The 16,325-nt window shown below is 44.8% G+C and overlaps 1 protein-coding gene across 4 annotated transcripts; it reads right to left on the reverse strand.

Annotated features, from left to right (window-relative positions):
* Positions 1 to 353: 353 nt before the first annotated feature.
* LOC101063672 (C-terminal-binding protein 1) lies at positions 354 to 15,762 on the reverse strand. Of its 4 annotated transcripts, XM_029847221.1 has the most exons (12): positions 11,996 to 12,252; positions 6,914 to 7,068; positions 5,743 to 5,887; positions 5,224 to 5,327; positions 4,915 to 5,017; positions 4,615 to 4,739; positions 4,231 to 4,320; positions 4,007 to 4,137; positions 3,516 to 3,643; positions 3,346 to 3,375; positions 3,116 to 3,230; positions 354 to 2,746 (listed from the first exon to the last, which is right to left on the reverse strand). In XM_029847221.1, exons 1-12 carry the CDS (start codon positions 12,033 to 12,035, stop codon positions 2,551 to 2,553), a joined length of 1,362 nt encoding a protein of 453 aa, XP_029703081.1. In that variant the 5' UTR covers positions 12,036 to 12,252; the 3' UTR covers positions 354 to 2,550. The 4 variants fall into 4 exon arrangements, with proteins under 4 accessions (XP_029703081.1, XP_011609231.2, XP_003970620.1 ...); XM_011610929.2 differs by lacking the exons at positions 3,346 to 3,375; positions 11,996 to 12,252 and adding an exon at positions 15,660 to 15,762; XM_003970571.3 differs by lacking the exon at positions 3,346 to 3,375 and having other exon boundaries at positions 11,996 to 12,249.
* Between the last annotated feature and the right edge of the window lie 563 nt (positions 15,763 to 16,325).

The following is a 16,325-nucleotide window of genomic DNA, read 5'->3' on the forward strand; positions in this document are numbered from 1 at the left end:
ACTCATGTTTTCCCTGAAGGAGCCGTTGTTTTCTTTACCGTTGACCTCAATCTCCACCAAACCAGTCCCTGTACCTGTGTATCGTATTACACTCCTTTCTTTTCATGCATGTGACCTACCGAGAAGCACAAGATGGATGGGAACATCTGTCAACATCTTCATTTTACGTCGGTTCATCTTCCAGTGTTGTGCAATCGAGAAATACTCTGCAACATTATGGTGTACATACCATACCATACCATACCATACCGTACCATACCATACCATACCATACCATACCATACCATACCATACCATACCGTACCATATGTGTGTATGTGTGTGCGCAGGCGCAATCGTGTAAATGAGGCAAACACCTTTCCACAGTTTATTTCCTTTTAAAATAATTCATACAAATGCATACAGTCACAAACATTTCTTTGTCAGGTTGTCAGTTTTGACCAAAAATAATATTTACTGTAGAATATAGAATATGTATACTGTATATTGCTACGCCTACTACTTTATCATAAAGGGGACCAAGGTAGGCAACAGTGGACTGTGAGTCACTACCAGGGATGGAATTTCGAGGAGCACCTGCAGTTTTCAAATGGCAGCCTGGTGTTATTGTGTGTACAACACTCACCACGTGAGTGCAGATTGCTTACAGTTGGCAGAAGGAAGTACTAGGAGTTTCCACTTAACAGCGAGGGAATACCAAGAGCAAAATTCCAAATATCCCTCCGCTCCTTTCAGGGTGTTGGCGCGCTCGCGGGTGAAGCTTCCATCCCTGGTTGCTAACTTACTACCTCACCATGAAGAAACCAGGTAGGCAACAGTGAACTGTTTTTACTACTCAGCTGCTGGTAGAAGGGGATCCTGAAAGCACCCTCACAGAGCCAGCCCAACACCAAGTACCGGGTAATAACTCCATCAGTTACCAGTTTTACTCTCAGTTCGATGGCCAGCTCAGCATTTTAGGGGGCCTTTCAGTGGGGCTTGTTGTCCATTTAGTTGCCAGTCTGTTTCTGTGATGCTTTGAGGAAGCTACCCCCCCACCCCCCCTCCTCCCAGCGCTGCTTTTTTTAACACAGATACAACCAAGTCACATTGACACAGGCAGGCAGAACACCGTATGTACACATAGACACAGAGGCCACAGAGGGCGGCTAAATGGTATACCCAGACAGGACCCATCGTGAAATGTTAAAGGGATACTAAACAGAAGTAACCAACACGCTTCTCAACAACTTTACATTATTTTTTGCATATACTGTCGCTCACATGGTAGAAAACATTTTTCTTGTGTCCCTGAAAACAATGAAAAAAATCAATTTAGGAGCAAATCGAACAATGAAAATGAACACCTTTTTTTTTTTTTGGTACTTTTTGGAACTTAAATGTCTGGAGTCACATCGGTGTGTTGGTGGAATATATTCGACAGATGTAGAAAACTCATGGGCTGACCGCAGACGCACACACACACAAACACACACGCACACACACACAAGTGATTCATCGGCATTGTGCATCACTTATAAGCTGTTAAAACTCTCAGTGCACCAACTTCTGCAACCTGCTTAGTATGTCCATGCGCACAATTTGGATTCATAGTCAAGTGTGAGGGTGACGTTGACCCTGCCAAGCGTACCATTGTGCCACCCCCCCTTTAGCCTTCTCCTCCTACAGCTCCCCCAGGTCGGGTCAAACATTTACACGAGTCTCAAGAGCAAAATCACATGCCCCTTAAACATAACAAAAGCAAACTTTACATCAACTTAACCTCTGGTTACAGTTGATTTTCTAATGCGATGGGACACAAAAGGCAAGCAGGTAGAAAACCAAATGCACTAAGTGGCATAAAAAGAACTTCTTTAAAAATAATAATTAAAATAATGAACCAACCGCGGAAACATAAGTTCCTGAGATGGTGTGCAAAAAGCTGCCTGTTTTTTTTGGAGGGGGGACTTGTAAATTTGGGGACACATGAAAATCAAGAAAATAAGGTTCTTAAATCAGTTTGGCTACATAGAGCAATCACATAACCCTTGTTTTTATCTTAAGACTGGAACAAAAAGATCAATATGCTGTTGCTGGAAGTCTAAAAACTGTACACAGACAGGTTACATTCTTTTCATAACCTACTACTTTAGCTTGGACAACTAAGGGAAGGTCACAGAAAAGGAGAGAAAGACACGACAGTCCCCTCCAAACTCCCATAGCCAACAGTCTGGGACAGCAAAAGGCCTCTCTCTTTTACTGTTAAATGAACATTTGCTAAATAACTTTAGTGATATTGGGGTTAAAATTTAGTTGTTGTCAAGCCTCCGGATAAATGGACTGTCACCCTTGTTGAACATCTATGTTTTAATTTGATATGAGCACCTCACCTTTTTCTTTTTGTCAATAATACAGTTAGTGAAACCTATAACTTTCAGTCCGATGCTCTCTTAACCTGTCTGTCCCCATGCCAACCTCTAGTCATCACACAACACAGGCAGGCATGTGTGTGCGTGAGTGTATGTCTGTTTGTATGCATGCGTGTGTGGATGTTTACGGACATTTTATTGGCTACAGTTGGTCATTTGGATGCTGCTCTCTGTCGCCCTCTGGTGGCTTGACTGTGTTTTGTCCGGGAGACGGGGCATGCGGGGGATGCGTGACAGCGGGCGGGAGAGTGTGCGTGATGGGCACAGCGCTCTGCACAATGCCTTCAACGGGTGGGGGCAGGCCACCAGCTGGTAAATTCACCACCCCTGGGGCATACCTGAGGAGAGAGAGAGACTCAAAAGTCAAAGGGCAACCGAAAAGACACAAGACACAGAGAAAGAACTCACACACGCTGACGGCTGAACTGTCTAACCTGAGATTCATGGATGCTGGTTATTGATTGGTGGGCAGTAAATATTCCACCAAAGACAACAAGTGGGGGACAGACTCAGCTATTGGGCATCTGTACAGCTGTAACTATGTCAATCATCAACCTGTTTACGTCCCTGCGCAGCTCAGAGCTTCATTCTGGCCTTTTTAAGAAAAGAATCAGGATGTGCATGTGTAGATCTTCCTCATAGTTTATTTTAGCCGCCAATACAGCGACATCAATGTGCACCTTTCTAACTGTAGTCTGAAACCGTACCTATAGGCCCCGTTGAGCTCAGGATGGACGGCCGCCGCGTCAACTCCTGCCCAGTGGTTGTTCTGAGTGAGGAATTCTTTATTCACGCAGTTCTTCAGACTGTCCGGGATACGACCTGAGCACGGCGGAAAGAAAAGAGAGCGTTGCATTGTGGGACTTCTGCTCACTCCTTAAGTTTTATGTTTTACAAGTCACACTTGGGATCTTGTGAGTGTATCTGCTCTGCATACAAAATTGATGCCTTGTGCTTTTTCCGTCCACTATGATCAAATAGAACAAGGTAAAAGAATGACACCTTCAGAAAAGAAGAAGTTGACTGTATTTCAGCACAAAGAGAACAATTTGTGCTACAGAACAAAGACGACTGGGGGTTATGTGCTGTATCAGTTTACTTGCTCACCTGTAACAGCCCTTCGGATCTCCCTGGCTGCCTCTTCTCTCATCTCCAGTGATGCCTGTTCACTGTACCAGGCTGCATGTGGGGTGCAGATCAGGTTCGGTGCATCTTTTAAAGGGCCCTGACCAAAACTGATGTACAGCATGTAATTAGGTCCATGGAACATTTATGGACCTTTTGCTACCCCCTATCATAGTTGCCTATGCTAATGTAATTCAGCAAACCAAAACTCAAAATGCTGTGGATATTAGTCCGCTAGGGGGTGCTAAAGTGCAGGACACATATTGAGTGTTACATTAAAAGACAAGAGAGAAATACTATAAAAAGAGAGATGATTTGCAGTTGAAAAGTAGAATAATATAAAACCCAGATATTATTATTAAGATAATATTATTCTTTATTATGTAATCAGTATTTGGTGCAAGTATGATTCTGTAATTAAATACTGAAATACATTTAACTACATAAACAATAGAAACGCCCAATTGTGTTACCTGAAAGGCTCCGTCTCGTGAACATCGAGGGCAGCTCCACGTATCCTCCCCTCTTTCAGGGCTTGAGCCAAGGCTTTCTCATCCACCAGACCCCCCCTGGCTGTGTTCACCAAGAAAGCCCCCTGGCGCATCTTTAACACACACATACAGTTTTTGATTTACTTTGCTTGCCATTCCTGTCCTCTGTGTGTGTGTGTGTGTGTGTGTGTGTGTGTTTCTGGAACCTGTTTAATGGTGAAGTCATTGATCAGATGATGGTTGTGTTCGTTGAGGCTGCAGTGCAGAGACACGCAGTCTGAGTGAAACAGCAGGTCCTGAGGAGGGATCCAAGAAAAAAGAACCACAATTAAAAAAAACGACCACATCATCAATAACTAAATAATGGATATCCCTCCCTCCCACTATTCTCAATAATCCAGGCAACTTTATATCGCGTTTATATATAAAAATGGGTTAAGTAAAACAGAAAACTGCATAACATCAGTCAGCTTCACTTATTTTATTTTTTAACTTATTCATTTAATAGTCATTAAATCTAGTTATTCAAACTGTGCTGACAGCTGTTTGTGCACATGACGAGTACAACAATAGCGCGTGTGTTTGTTTACCTGTAGTGTGGTGACCCTTTGTAGCCCCAGGGAGCGCTCCACACCATCGGCTAAATAAGGGTCGTAGAAGATCACGTTGAAGCCAAAGGCTTTAGCTCGCAGGGCCACGGCCTGGCCCACTCGCCCTGCAGGCACACGTGAACGTTCATACACTGAAGTTGCACCAGTCGCATGCAGTGATAATATGGGCGCACACACGTGCATATCTGTACTATTACTGAGAAGGCTTTTAAGAGTTACAGTATGATTCAGGTCATTATTGTCACCAACTCCTTAATACGAAACCATTCCGTCCCTTACCGAGGCCTATAAGTCCCAACGTCTCTCCCCTGATCCTCGCCGCTCCTGATGCCACCTCTCGAATCTGCTCCACGCTCTGGACCCGCGTACCCTCCCGCAGAGCCTGCACGAAGAACACGTTGAGTCAATGTGCGCGCTCCCATCGCGTAGCGAGGAGAAACGGCGGTGAATTCTATTCAGACCGTGGACGCGACGAGTCTAAATGATGACTTGTAAGTGATTTGAGAAACAAATGCTGTGACCATCTACATCATTGTCTCTCAAATACAGCGACAGTCTAAAGAATTCTGGTCGCGATCGAGAACAAACCTGGTGCAGCCAGGTGGTGCGTCGGTACAATGTGAGGATGTGGCAGAGCGTCGAGTCTGCCGTCTCCTCCACTGAGGCTGCGGGCATATTACATACAGCGATGCCTGTTTGAGAGCAGACAAGAATTAGTCATAACAAAAGTAATGAAGTCTGGAAGCAGAAGTGGGGATTTAAAGGACGCCGTCAGCAGTTTCCTTTAACGAGTCTAAACAGCAGCACTTATTCCTGAAGCAGGATAAGGAAACATTAGTAGAGTTTGAGCACAAAGATAACATTAAAATGGAAACAAGGCACCACCTACTGTACTGAAACTGAGGAGATTTCTTGGAGGAATAAATGTTTTTGTCATTCTTTTTGCAGAATTTAGCAATCATGCTAACTTGTTTGCCTCAGAGGTCACTGATACAATGTTATTATTTGCCATTATCACCTACAGTGCGTTCCCTGACTGGAGACATGAGTGTTTTAATCAGGCTGGGTGCATATCTGTCTGAACTAAAGGTTCCAGAGTGCTCTTACCCAGTTCCCCAGCAGATTTGATATCAATGTTGTCGTAGCCGCTTCCGATTCGGACAATGATGCGCAGCGCTTTAAACTTTTCCAGGTCTTCTTTCATCAGAGTGATAGTGTGATACATCAGAGCTCCTACAGCTTCATTCAGCACCTGGACACAGATGTGGTTGCAGAACACTGAGCTGCGATAAAGCAACCACACACACACACGGATAAATGTGCACTTGCCATCATTGGCAAGGTTGTGTTGCCAAGCTGAAGCATTTATTAACAAAGGTGAGATGGGGGCAGCAACCACAGCTGACCGAGTTGACTGTCACCACGTTTTCATAAGCTAATTTAAGCCCCCCCCCCAGGATGTAACATTTGTGCCATTTTCATATCCTGTTTTTTTTTCCCTTGCCTGCGTGAGTGACTTAAATTTTCCTGGAAATTGCCATGGAAACGCGACTTCGTCTTTTTTTTACCACGGGGATTTAGATAAGGTGGGCACACATTTGAGAACATACCTTATTAGGAGAAATAAAATGGGTTTTTCACCTTCTCCTCATTCTCCTGAAAACATACTGACTTAATTGGAAAGTAATTATCAAGCCTCGAGCAGGAGATAACTTGGCTGAGCTATAGAATCAGAATATATGCCCATGTGTGAAGATCAGTATTGTCACCTTTTAATTGGTTCTCTGATAATCTCACTATCTTCTGCCTGCGCTTGTTTTCAAGTAGGTATGAGAGAGGATGGAAAGGACAGGCAGTTCAATTACAACAGAGAAGCCCTTTTAATTATACAATGGGGTTTCTGCTTGCTAGAGAGCCAAAGAGAGAGCGATAGACAATGAGTGAGGCACGGCCATCTGTTTCTCCCACTGATCGTGCGCTCTGAGCAAGTGTGCCTGGCAGACACCCAGAGCAGGACCCAGCCCTGCCAGACATACAGACCCATTTAGAGTCCACCGTGGCTACGACAAGATCGGAGACTGACCCACATTTTTAACTTCGCCCTTTGTTCTCCTCTTTAATTACCTTTGATTTTTTTAAACCTCTTTTACAGTTCTCAGTAATGGAGGATGCTCCACGCAGAACCCGTAAAAACCTAGAAAATTCCCGATGCCGCCTCATGGGGACGCCATTAACAGATTGACCTTGCATTCTCAAGCTCATTGCTGCCGAGTCTTACCTTCTCGTGGATCTCCTGTGTGGACTGGGCGTCACAGAAAGCCACAGTCGCCACGTCTTTCAGGATGGGCATCTCCACCGTGCAGTCCCGTCCATCCAGCAGTGCCACCAGGGGGCGTGGGTGCATAGGCCCGTTCATAATGGGTGGCCTGATGCCTTTCCACAACAAACAAAGCAACGTTAGGTGTGAGATGGACAGAACGGACGTGACAACAAAATGGATACCACTGGAGCTACCGTAGGATTATATTGTATAGCCAGATTTTTCCCCTCAGTGCACATTTATTATTCATCTCCTTCATTAACTGATGACCAATGCTCAAGTTATTCTATTGCTCCTGGCCACAGATGAGGTCCTGTTGTTGTTTCAGATGATGTAGTTGCTATGACAACAGTGACAATAGGTGTGAAGGAACAGACAAGATTTCCCCCTGAGCAGCAGACAGCCTGAATGAAAAGCAAATTCCTTTTATGGTGAAAAGTGACATTTAGGCAGTGTGTGGGTTCACTTTTTAGATAAATACACTGCACCCATTTAACAACGCTGTCATCCCCTTTCAGCATTTATCTAAGAGGCTCTGTGATACGAGAGTAAAAATCCACCAGGATCCAGAATAATTATGGGAAGAAGATGATTTAAAATGGGGCAATCTTGACCAGAAACAATGCCTGAAGCACTGGATTTCATGAATAATTCAGCGTAGCTCTGATTTGCAAACAGGCAACAAAAATACGTCTCTAACTTCGACACCTTTTTGGAAAAGAAAATGAACTTAAATTAAACTGGAGGAAGATTAACTCGACCCAGTGGAGCTGGGTTTAATGCAATCTCTCCCTTTCTGTGTCGTCATTTTATCTGCATTGTCAGATTACAGCAGGAAACTGGATCTGTTGAAGCAGCCCAGCAAGACCAGTGAAGTGAAACTCAACCCCTGCTCACAACGCTGTGGGTGAGAGCTGGTAAAACATTAGCCATTCATAATGGGATTTGACTGGAAGCCATTGCACTTACATGTCAGTGCAAAAATCAATGGTGCGTAGCTGAGAAATCCCAACTCAATGACAGTACAAAGTGCTCTCATGCTTTATTTTAACTCAGATGTAGGGCTGGAGTCTACGTTACTTCCCTCTGACTATGGAAACGGCAGATCCAAAGATATCTCTTGCATTTAAAATGATGTTCACTCCAAATAATAAAACCTAGAAGTGTGTAGGTAAAGGCAGCAGAAGGGCTGCTATTGAGACGAAGCAGAGGCTCCGGACTTTTACACAGCTCACACTTGGTCAGAGCGAGGGAGGAAATAGCTTTCATTCCAGCACCAAGCTTGACCTTGGGAGGACCTGCTCCACTGACTGCCGAGTAGCACGGCACAATAAAACACTCGTTCATCCTCTTTATAGCTCTCCCACACTGGCATAGAAACAGAAGCTACTTTGGTTTCTTAACATGTATCATACTCAAAAGACCATGACCCCCCCCTCCCCTCCCCTTCACTGAATACATTTGTCTGGTCTTTAGTCATTTTTATTCAAAGATTTAGCTGAATAATAGGCCTGTCCACAATCACCAGGGGCTACAGCTTAAAGTATGTCATCCACTCCTGCTGCATCATCTCCTTCTAGACAGATGTAGCAAATGAGCATCATCCAAGCTGATGTGACTGCACACGTTTAAAAAAACAAGGCACAGGAACAAAAATAACCTCACCTGGCTGTGCACAAGGCAGCTGTCTCTGCAGGATAACTAGGATGCACACAGTCTCTCCGATGTTCTGCCCGCTCCAATTTAATATTTGGTGTAAGGTGTTTCATTTTGAAAACCACTTTCTATCCCGTCCCTGCCTGGAGCCGCTCAGGGCAGATTGTGCTGTAGCTTCCGTCAAAGTAGATTTGCCACACGTGCAACAAACAAACACTGAGCTGCAGATTTCTCCGCTGCTAATCCTGCATCCTGTGGAAATGTGGGGTTTGGTTGTAACGCGCCAGTGAAGGCAGCATCGAAATAATAAAAGAGTGGTAATAAAGCAAACATCTGCCCAAGAACGGCGCTGCTTTAGCACCGAAAGGCCCAGCATAGAAACTACGATCACAGGGACATTTAGAATCATCAAAATCTAACAAAACAAACACCAAAAAATGCCAAAAGCCATTTGACTGACATTTAGAGAAGGTGGAAAAAAAAGAAATCTGTCATTGGCTGTTGGGGGTGAACCATGGGAGCCGGTGGGAAAGGCCTGCAGCCTGCCTGGATCCAGCTGTCATTGTCTGTTTCAGGAGAACAGCTGGATTTTTCCCACAGGAAGCAGATCATGTTTGCAGACTGTCAGTCAACAGAGGCCGGGTCAAAACTCAGTCTTCATGTTGCTTGTGTGTGCAGGTCTATGGGAAAGCTCTGTGGGAAGATTAATTCTTAAACCACCCCTCGTCTGGGATTGTAATTTTAAGGCACAGACGTCACAGTTTCTCTTAAATGTTTAGTTTTGTTATCGGTTTCAGAAAGACAGACTTCCTGTACTGGAGATCGCTCCAGTCTCGTTCATACCGGTCTGGAACAGAGCGCCAGCATGAGGACGCACTCGTGTTTCAGCCGCTGCAGTGTTTGTAGTTTTGCACCGTGCAGGTGAGAGAAAAGAGGAGAGCTGTCAGCAGCCGTCTGCGATCAACCGTGAGCCGCGACGCGGCTGATTTATGCCGGCCCCCGCTTTTGTGGCGTGCTGCAACACGGCACGGTTAAAAAGCCCCTATATCCTCATCTTTCGGCCCCTCTGCGTTGATCCGATCTCTGCTTCATCTGTCGCTGCCTCATTTTCAGAACCCCCATCTCTCATTTCAGCCTCCACTCCCCAGCCTGTATCTCCTTTGCCATTTCCCTTTTTTTGTCGAGTCGGTTTTTTTCGCGCGAACAACAGGGTTTTATCTTCACTGTATCATCAGCGAAAAAAAAAGAAGGCTAATATCTGCTGTAGGTCAAGTGTGCGGGGCTTCTTTGCTCACACAACAACAAAATGGGACCATGAAATGAGCAAAACACGCCCAAATGACACAGTTTTTGTTAGAAAGGTGGCTATACCCATTGTACGTATTATACAGCCTTGACCACCAGGTTTGCAGCTGATTCTACACAAAAGTAGCTCAATAAAGCTGTACAGTCGTGGTTAGAGTCGCACCCCTCCTCCTCTGCTATGCATTAGTAACCACAGGGTCATATTATAGATTACAAGCAGGATTTAGAGCATTTCTGTACCATTAGACACCACTGTGGGAACATCAGAATCAGCTTTTTGTGGTCATCGGTCTCACCTATAAACCTTGCTGTTGCGCAGCAACACCAGTTAAGCACTGGCTTATACTGGCAATACATAACTGTAAAGAATACTCCATGTAAATACAGGCTGCCTAACCGGATTATTGTATGGCCGCTGGTGCGCTATATTGGATTAACACTTAATATGCAGCATAAAGTCACAATCACTTTGGAGGTTGACTCGGATTGGGGTCAGTTTGAATAGTAATGGATTATTAGGCCTATGAGACATTTATCGGAACACAGATAAAGGATTCCCACGATGACTCTGCAGGATCCCCCCCAGCAAATATGACTAAACTAACACATGTGCGTCGTCATGTATGTTTATAGTTAACCAGATTTATAGTGAGTCTGCTGCAGATTTGCGCGAGCGTTTCAACATAGAGCTAAAAACTGTTGCAGCTTTTAGGCCACCTTCTCCCCAACATAAATCTGCTGGCACAAAAAAGAAAAAGCAAAAAAGTGGGGAAAAGACATTTCTCATTTAAAGTGTGGAGCTTCACACACAGCCTATGTTTTTGAGTTGGACTTAAATGCTCTTTTTCTTCCAAATTAGCAGCGTGTCACAGCGCGAGCAGAAAGATTGTCTCTGTTCTCATAACAAAAATAAAGCTGCTATTTTAAAAGGCTTAGTGGGAAGATGCCTGAAGCTGTTTATTGAACTCGGTGCGTTTCTCTAAACTTAGATTACTGATGTTAAATGACCCAAACTGAGATAACCGTCTTTTTTTGACTGAATCTAGAAACCAAGGCTTTGGTGCTGTGACTGATGCGTTCAGGGCTTTTAAATCAGATGAGACGTGGCTTAATAAGGATGGATCAAAGGCCCCCCAGACGTACCGCAGCATGAATCAACAATACGCCTGTCACTCACTGGTAAATCTCATTTTTACTGTAAACAACAGATCGTAAAGCTTTAATGAGGGGCCTAACAGTCGATCCTTTGACCTTGGACTTCTGAGCTGTTAAAGATTTAAGACAAGAGGCAGAAATGAGGAGGGGGCAACTTTATCTTTGATGTCATCAACAGCTCCAACGCTGCAGCCTGTTGATGACATCACAGATTACAATCTGCACGATGTCTGGTTTCTTAGGGGAGAAACACACGCTGAGAATTCGGGATCACAGTTTCAGACTGGATGATTCCCGTCCTTCATGATTCCTTAGCAACCATCATCCCTTTTTCTAGAATAGTCCTTCTTTATGTCACTTGTTTGTGAATGTGGGCGTGTGTGGGCGCATGTGTGCATTTGGAACGTGTGTCAGTTGTCTGCTCCCAAATGCAGGTGTGCACGCTTGTGATTTATGTTGTGTGCGAAAACAAACCGTGAAGGAGGCACAATGAAAAGGGAAATATGTCATGTCCTTGCTAGCACTCGAAGGAGAGTGAGAGGGAGAGATCTATTTCTGTCGCCACAAATGGAGGTGTTCAAGAAGCCTTCAATAGCAGAGATTCGTCTCCACACACACGCGGGCACACACGCGCGCGCACACACACACACACACACACATTTGCACACACACACACACCGGTAGGGAGCGAGAGAAATGGCCAATCATTCAAACGGACGGCCGGCGATAAAAACAGATAATAGAGAAAGGATTAAAAAGAGATGAGGAGGAAGAGGAGAAGATGGAAAATAGGAGGGAGAGAGAGAGAGAGAAGGGGGAGGGGAGGAGGAAGGGAAAATTATGTGCACTGTAGTTCATAGATTTTCACACACGCGCCCCCCCACGCACACACACACACATAAAAGCAGAGTGCTGGTTGTTTACCTAGAGGCATGCCTTTGTTGAGGAGATGTGAGCTTCCCATGGCGCTTTCCCCAGCCAGCCAGGACACAACGCAGACCTACAGCGTTCACACTGCACACATGAACAGGAATCCAGTCAGCATATGGCGACTGTGGCTACCTCGCTTCCCTCAGTCCTCCTCCCAGCCTCTCAGTGACAAGCATACACATGGGCTCCCCCTCTTTTCTCTCTCTTACCCCTCCCTTCCGTCCCCTTGACTCGCCCGCTCTCTCTATCTCTCCGTCTTACCCCTCCCTTCTCCCCTCCCTGCCGTCTCTGGCTCTCCCTCCCTTCCCTTCCCTTCCCGTCCCTCCTTTGCCGCTTCGTTACAACCGACCTTTCCACGTTCGCGGCAAAAAAAAAGAAAAAAGGAAAAAAATCACAGGCAGATTTTGATAAAATGTGCTCGCAGCAGGTGCAAACACGCTGCCGCCTTTCTGAGAGCGAGGCGGAGATGAGAGAGGGCGAGGAGTAAACGCGCGAGTGTGTGACAGAGTGTGTGTGTGTGTGTGAGAGGAATGGGGAGGGGCTAGCGCTTGCAAAATTTCATCTTTTGTTTCCTGAAAAACGACAGGAAGGAGGGAGAGAAAAGCAAGAAGAGTTATGCAATTACAGCGGCGGGAGTGGAAAAACTTGTTCTTTGTGATGTCAGAGAGCTGACAAACAGCTTGATTACACGGGGTGAGACCACAACACGTGTGTGTTAATAAGTTACTGAATTTACAAATTCAGTCTATAAAAGACAATTCTTAATGACTACTGAGCATGAGGACTATAAATGACACCAGATTAAAGCTTCAAATGACCACATGACACCAACTGCATTTAATAGAGGAGACTATTCAAATTATTTGAAGGTTCCGATACCACGATGGAAAGTCACATTTTATAGATCGATACACTCTCACTTTTCAGCAGAACAATCATTGGTGTCACTGTCACATTTCCTCATGAGGAAATTGTTTAGAAAGGTCATTTTTGACACCCTTTTTGACTTTAGGAAGGAAAAGGGTCTTATTTATTTTATGTTCTAGATACAATCTCTTCAAATATTTAGTTTACTTGAAACATTAAAAACTAAAGATTCATAATTCACAGGCATGTTGGCCAAGACAAATAAAGTCAGGACTCATTCTCCAGCTACACACACACACACACACACACACACACACACACACACACACACACACACACCGAGTAGTTGCCTCTATATGTTGAACCAGGCCCCTGTGACTCACGTGCACATTAGAGAACTGTGGTGATTTGCCATCAGACGCTCCCTCGACTGTCCAGATTTAACAGCAGTCGTGGACATGTCACATCCCTGCTGTCGGCAAATGTAACGGCCAGCTAGTGGACCGCTAGTTCAACTGGTCAACTGGTCAGAGCAACTGGTCAGAGCATTTGTTTTTGAGACTGATGGCAGCCAGACTGGACTATTTTTACCTTCCTGCTCTTTTTATATATTCTGTTTTGTTTTAAAGCCAAACGATAGAACAGATTTAGCTTTTCAAGGGGAATTGAACAGTATTATGAAGCAGTCTGACACCTTTTAATGATTAGATATGGAAGGAGGGCTGGATTTATATAGCGCCTGTCGTCCTGACCACTCACTGTTGTGGCACCAGAGGTGTGCACACACACGCAGACGACCTCACAGGCTGTCACCTGCTCATGAGGAGAGACCAACAAGCAAATGCAGCCTCGGAGTTCAGCATCTCCCTCAAGGACACTTTTGCGTCTTGACTGTGAGGGTCCAGCCTCAAACTACCGACCTTCTTATGACTGGAGCGCACGCTCGGCAACCTGAGCCACTTATTGCCTAATAAATCTGACGTTAGCGTGATACCTTAAGGTGGTATCTTGGAAATTTAAATAGAAAAAGCGATTATACCTTAATATTCCTTCATGTTTCAGTTAGCTGAGCGTTGTTAATTAACTTGTGAATTAATATTTTTTATGCATTACACTTACAACTATGTCACTAGCGTTACCCAGAAATGTAACCACACCAATCCCCACTCTGCTTGTTGCTATGGTCCTGTAAACCACTACATGATTCCTGCCTGACAAGAGACAGGTTAGCTCTGCTGGTGCAGATAACTGTCTGCGATCAACCGTGAACAACCCCCCCCCCCCCCAAAAAAACCACATGGTCAATAAAGCGAGGAGCTCGAGGTGTGTTGGACGTGTCTGCAATGGCAAAGAAAGTGTCACTTGTCAGGAGACACAAGCAAATGCAAACATCTGTAAATATGGATGAGCAGAGGGGACCACAGTTGAGTAAAGGGCCTTTGGAGGACGTATACAAATGCTTCTTGATATTGACAAAATAAGTAATGATCTCCAAATTATGTATGCGGCTCGTGACTGAAGAGACAGGAAGACATGAAAGGATGACACGTGTGACAGGAGCTTGTCTGTGCATGTGCCGTGTGACACCTCCTTCCCCAGACAGCCTCCCATCCCTCTCCTCTTTCTTCCTATGCTGCCGTCTGCTTTCTACCTTCATCATTTTCTCCACATCCTTCCTGCTCACTGTGTGTCCACACCTCCTCTCTCTGTGCACTCACTGCAGCGTGTCTAATGGTTCAGCTCACTCTCAGCAGATCCACCAAGCGGAGGCCAAGTGAGCAGCACCCCCCCCCCCAAACGGCTGGCCTTATCGAGACCGACAGGCTGTTAGCGCTATCGCTGACACACACTCACACATAAAACATGCATAATTACAAAGATGCACCTCTGCAAATGTGCAAATGCTCAAGCGGGCGCTTGGCGGGCGGGGGGGGGGGGGGGGGGGGCGGAACTCACAGACAAACAGCGGTGTGAATTAAAACGCAAGTATGGAGGATGCAGAGAATGCATCCATCTTTCTCACACATGCACACGCAGCAGATTGGATTTATGGATACTGACAGTGAGCTGCGGAACAATGTGGGGGCCGGAGAACAGTGCAAGGAAACTCGAAATCTAATCTACCGTAGGAGATATGGGGGGGGGATTGAAGAAGCTAGTGTGTGTCTGCAGGAGGAAAAGGAGAGGAATGAGAGACAAAGTGCGGCGAGCAGCGCAGAAACTTGAAGGGGTTGAAACAAAAGATTGGGTATCGGGGAGGACCAGCGAGGTGTGGCAGAATGAATACGGTTCAGGTGAAAGTAGCAGCAGGAGGAGGTTAAAGTGAGTGATGGATGGCGGACTGAGCTGACAATAGTGAGCCATTTAAACCAACAGCATGGATAGATCGCATCAACTCATATGGACATTTTTAAAGCTAAACTCGTCACCTAAATGCACCAATTTAAAGAACAAAAAAGAGGTGAAAGTGTACAGATTTGGAGAAGATTTGAAACATGTTAAACCGGTGCCAACTTGGACTGAATGACCTGCCGATGGATCCCTCAGTCAGTGACAGTCCTGTTGTTACACAGTCTCTGAACAAACGTGCAGTCATTAGCACATTCTTTTATTAACCTGCGTGCCTCCTCATTCTACATACAAACATGCCAGAGGCTCAAGTCACAAAGTTATTCCTTTCAAGTGATAAACGCTACGAGTTTTGCTGCCATTGCCCCGAACTCTTGTGTAATCACTGATTAACATACGCCCCATAAACACACGCAATAATGAGCTAAATATAAGCACAAACCTTGTAAATCTTTCTCTCCTCTCCTTCCTCTTCTTCTACACTGTTGTTCCACTTTTTTTGTTCCAAAGCCGGCTAGAGGGTGGAACATGCAGCAGGTAAGGGTCCAATTGTAAAGGACTAAAGCATGTGCCAGCCAATCATCGCAGGCGGACTGTGGCCTGCAGCCAATGGAAATATGTTCCAACTAACTGTGGGAGGGCGCTTTTGCTCACACAGGAACAAGAAATGTGTCAACGATATGCAAGAAGCACAGGAAGAGTTTTCATTGGTTGTAAAAATATGTGGTTTTTATAGGTAGTATCCCAGAGGTAGTTTTTCCATTTTGGTTTCCTAAGATTTTATTGATCCGTGTCCCTGATTGGATAAATGTCTTGAAATAGCAACTAATTCAGTAGTTGTTTTCTCACCCATCAACGAATTACAGAGTATGTTGCCTTTTTTAAATCTAGAAATACAGGTTTATAAGTGAAGGTTTAGTCTTGGACTCTGGAATTGTCATTTGCTGGAAATGATTTGATGATTATAAAGTCATGGTTGCGTTAAAACAGAGCCAACTTCGACTGATTATTATAAAATATGTGTTACTAAATTTTAAACTATTAAATTTGATAAAGTGCCTATCAATACCTGGAAAAAACAACGTTGTCCTCAGTATTTTTGTTATGG

This window comes from Takifugu rubripes, chromosome 14 (genome assembly GCF_901000725.2).
Source record: "Takifugu rubripes chromosome 14, fTakRub1.2, whole genome shotgun sequence".
NCBI classification, from domain to species: domain Eukaryota; kingdom Metazoa; phylum Chordata; class Actinopteri; order Tetraodontiformes; family Tetraodontidae; genus Takifugu; species Takifugu rubripes.

Coding starts and splice junctions, on each gene's coding strand:
- LOC101063672 (XM_011610929.2), bottom strand. CDS start 15,747: ATGTTCCACCCTCTAGCCGGCTTTGGAACAAAAAAAGTGGAACAACAG. Junction 4,321..4,614: donor AAAGGGTCACCACACTACAG/GTAAACAAACAC, acceptor ATCCCTCCTCAG/GACCTGCTGTTTCACTCAGA. Junction 3,644..4,006: donor CACGAGACGGAGCCTTTCAG/GTAACACAATTG, acceptor GCTGTACATCAG/TTTTGGTCAGGGCCCTTTAA.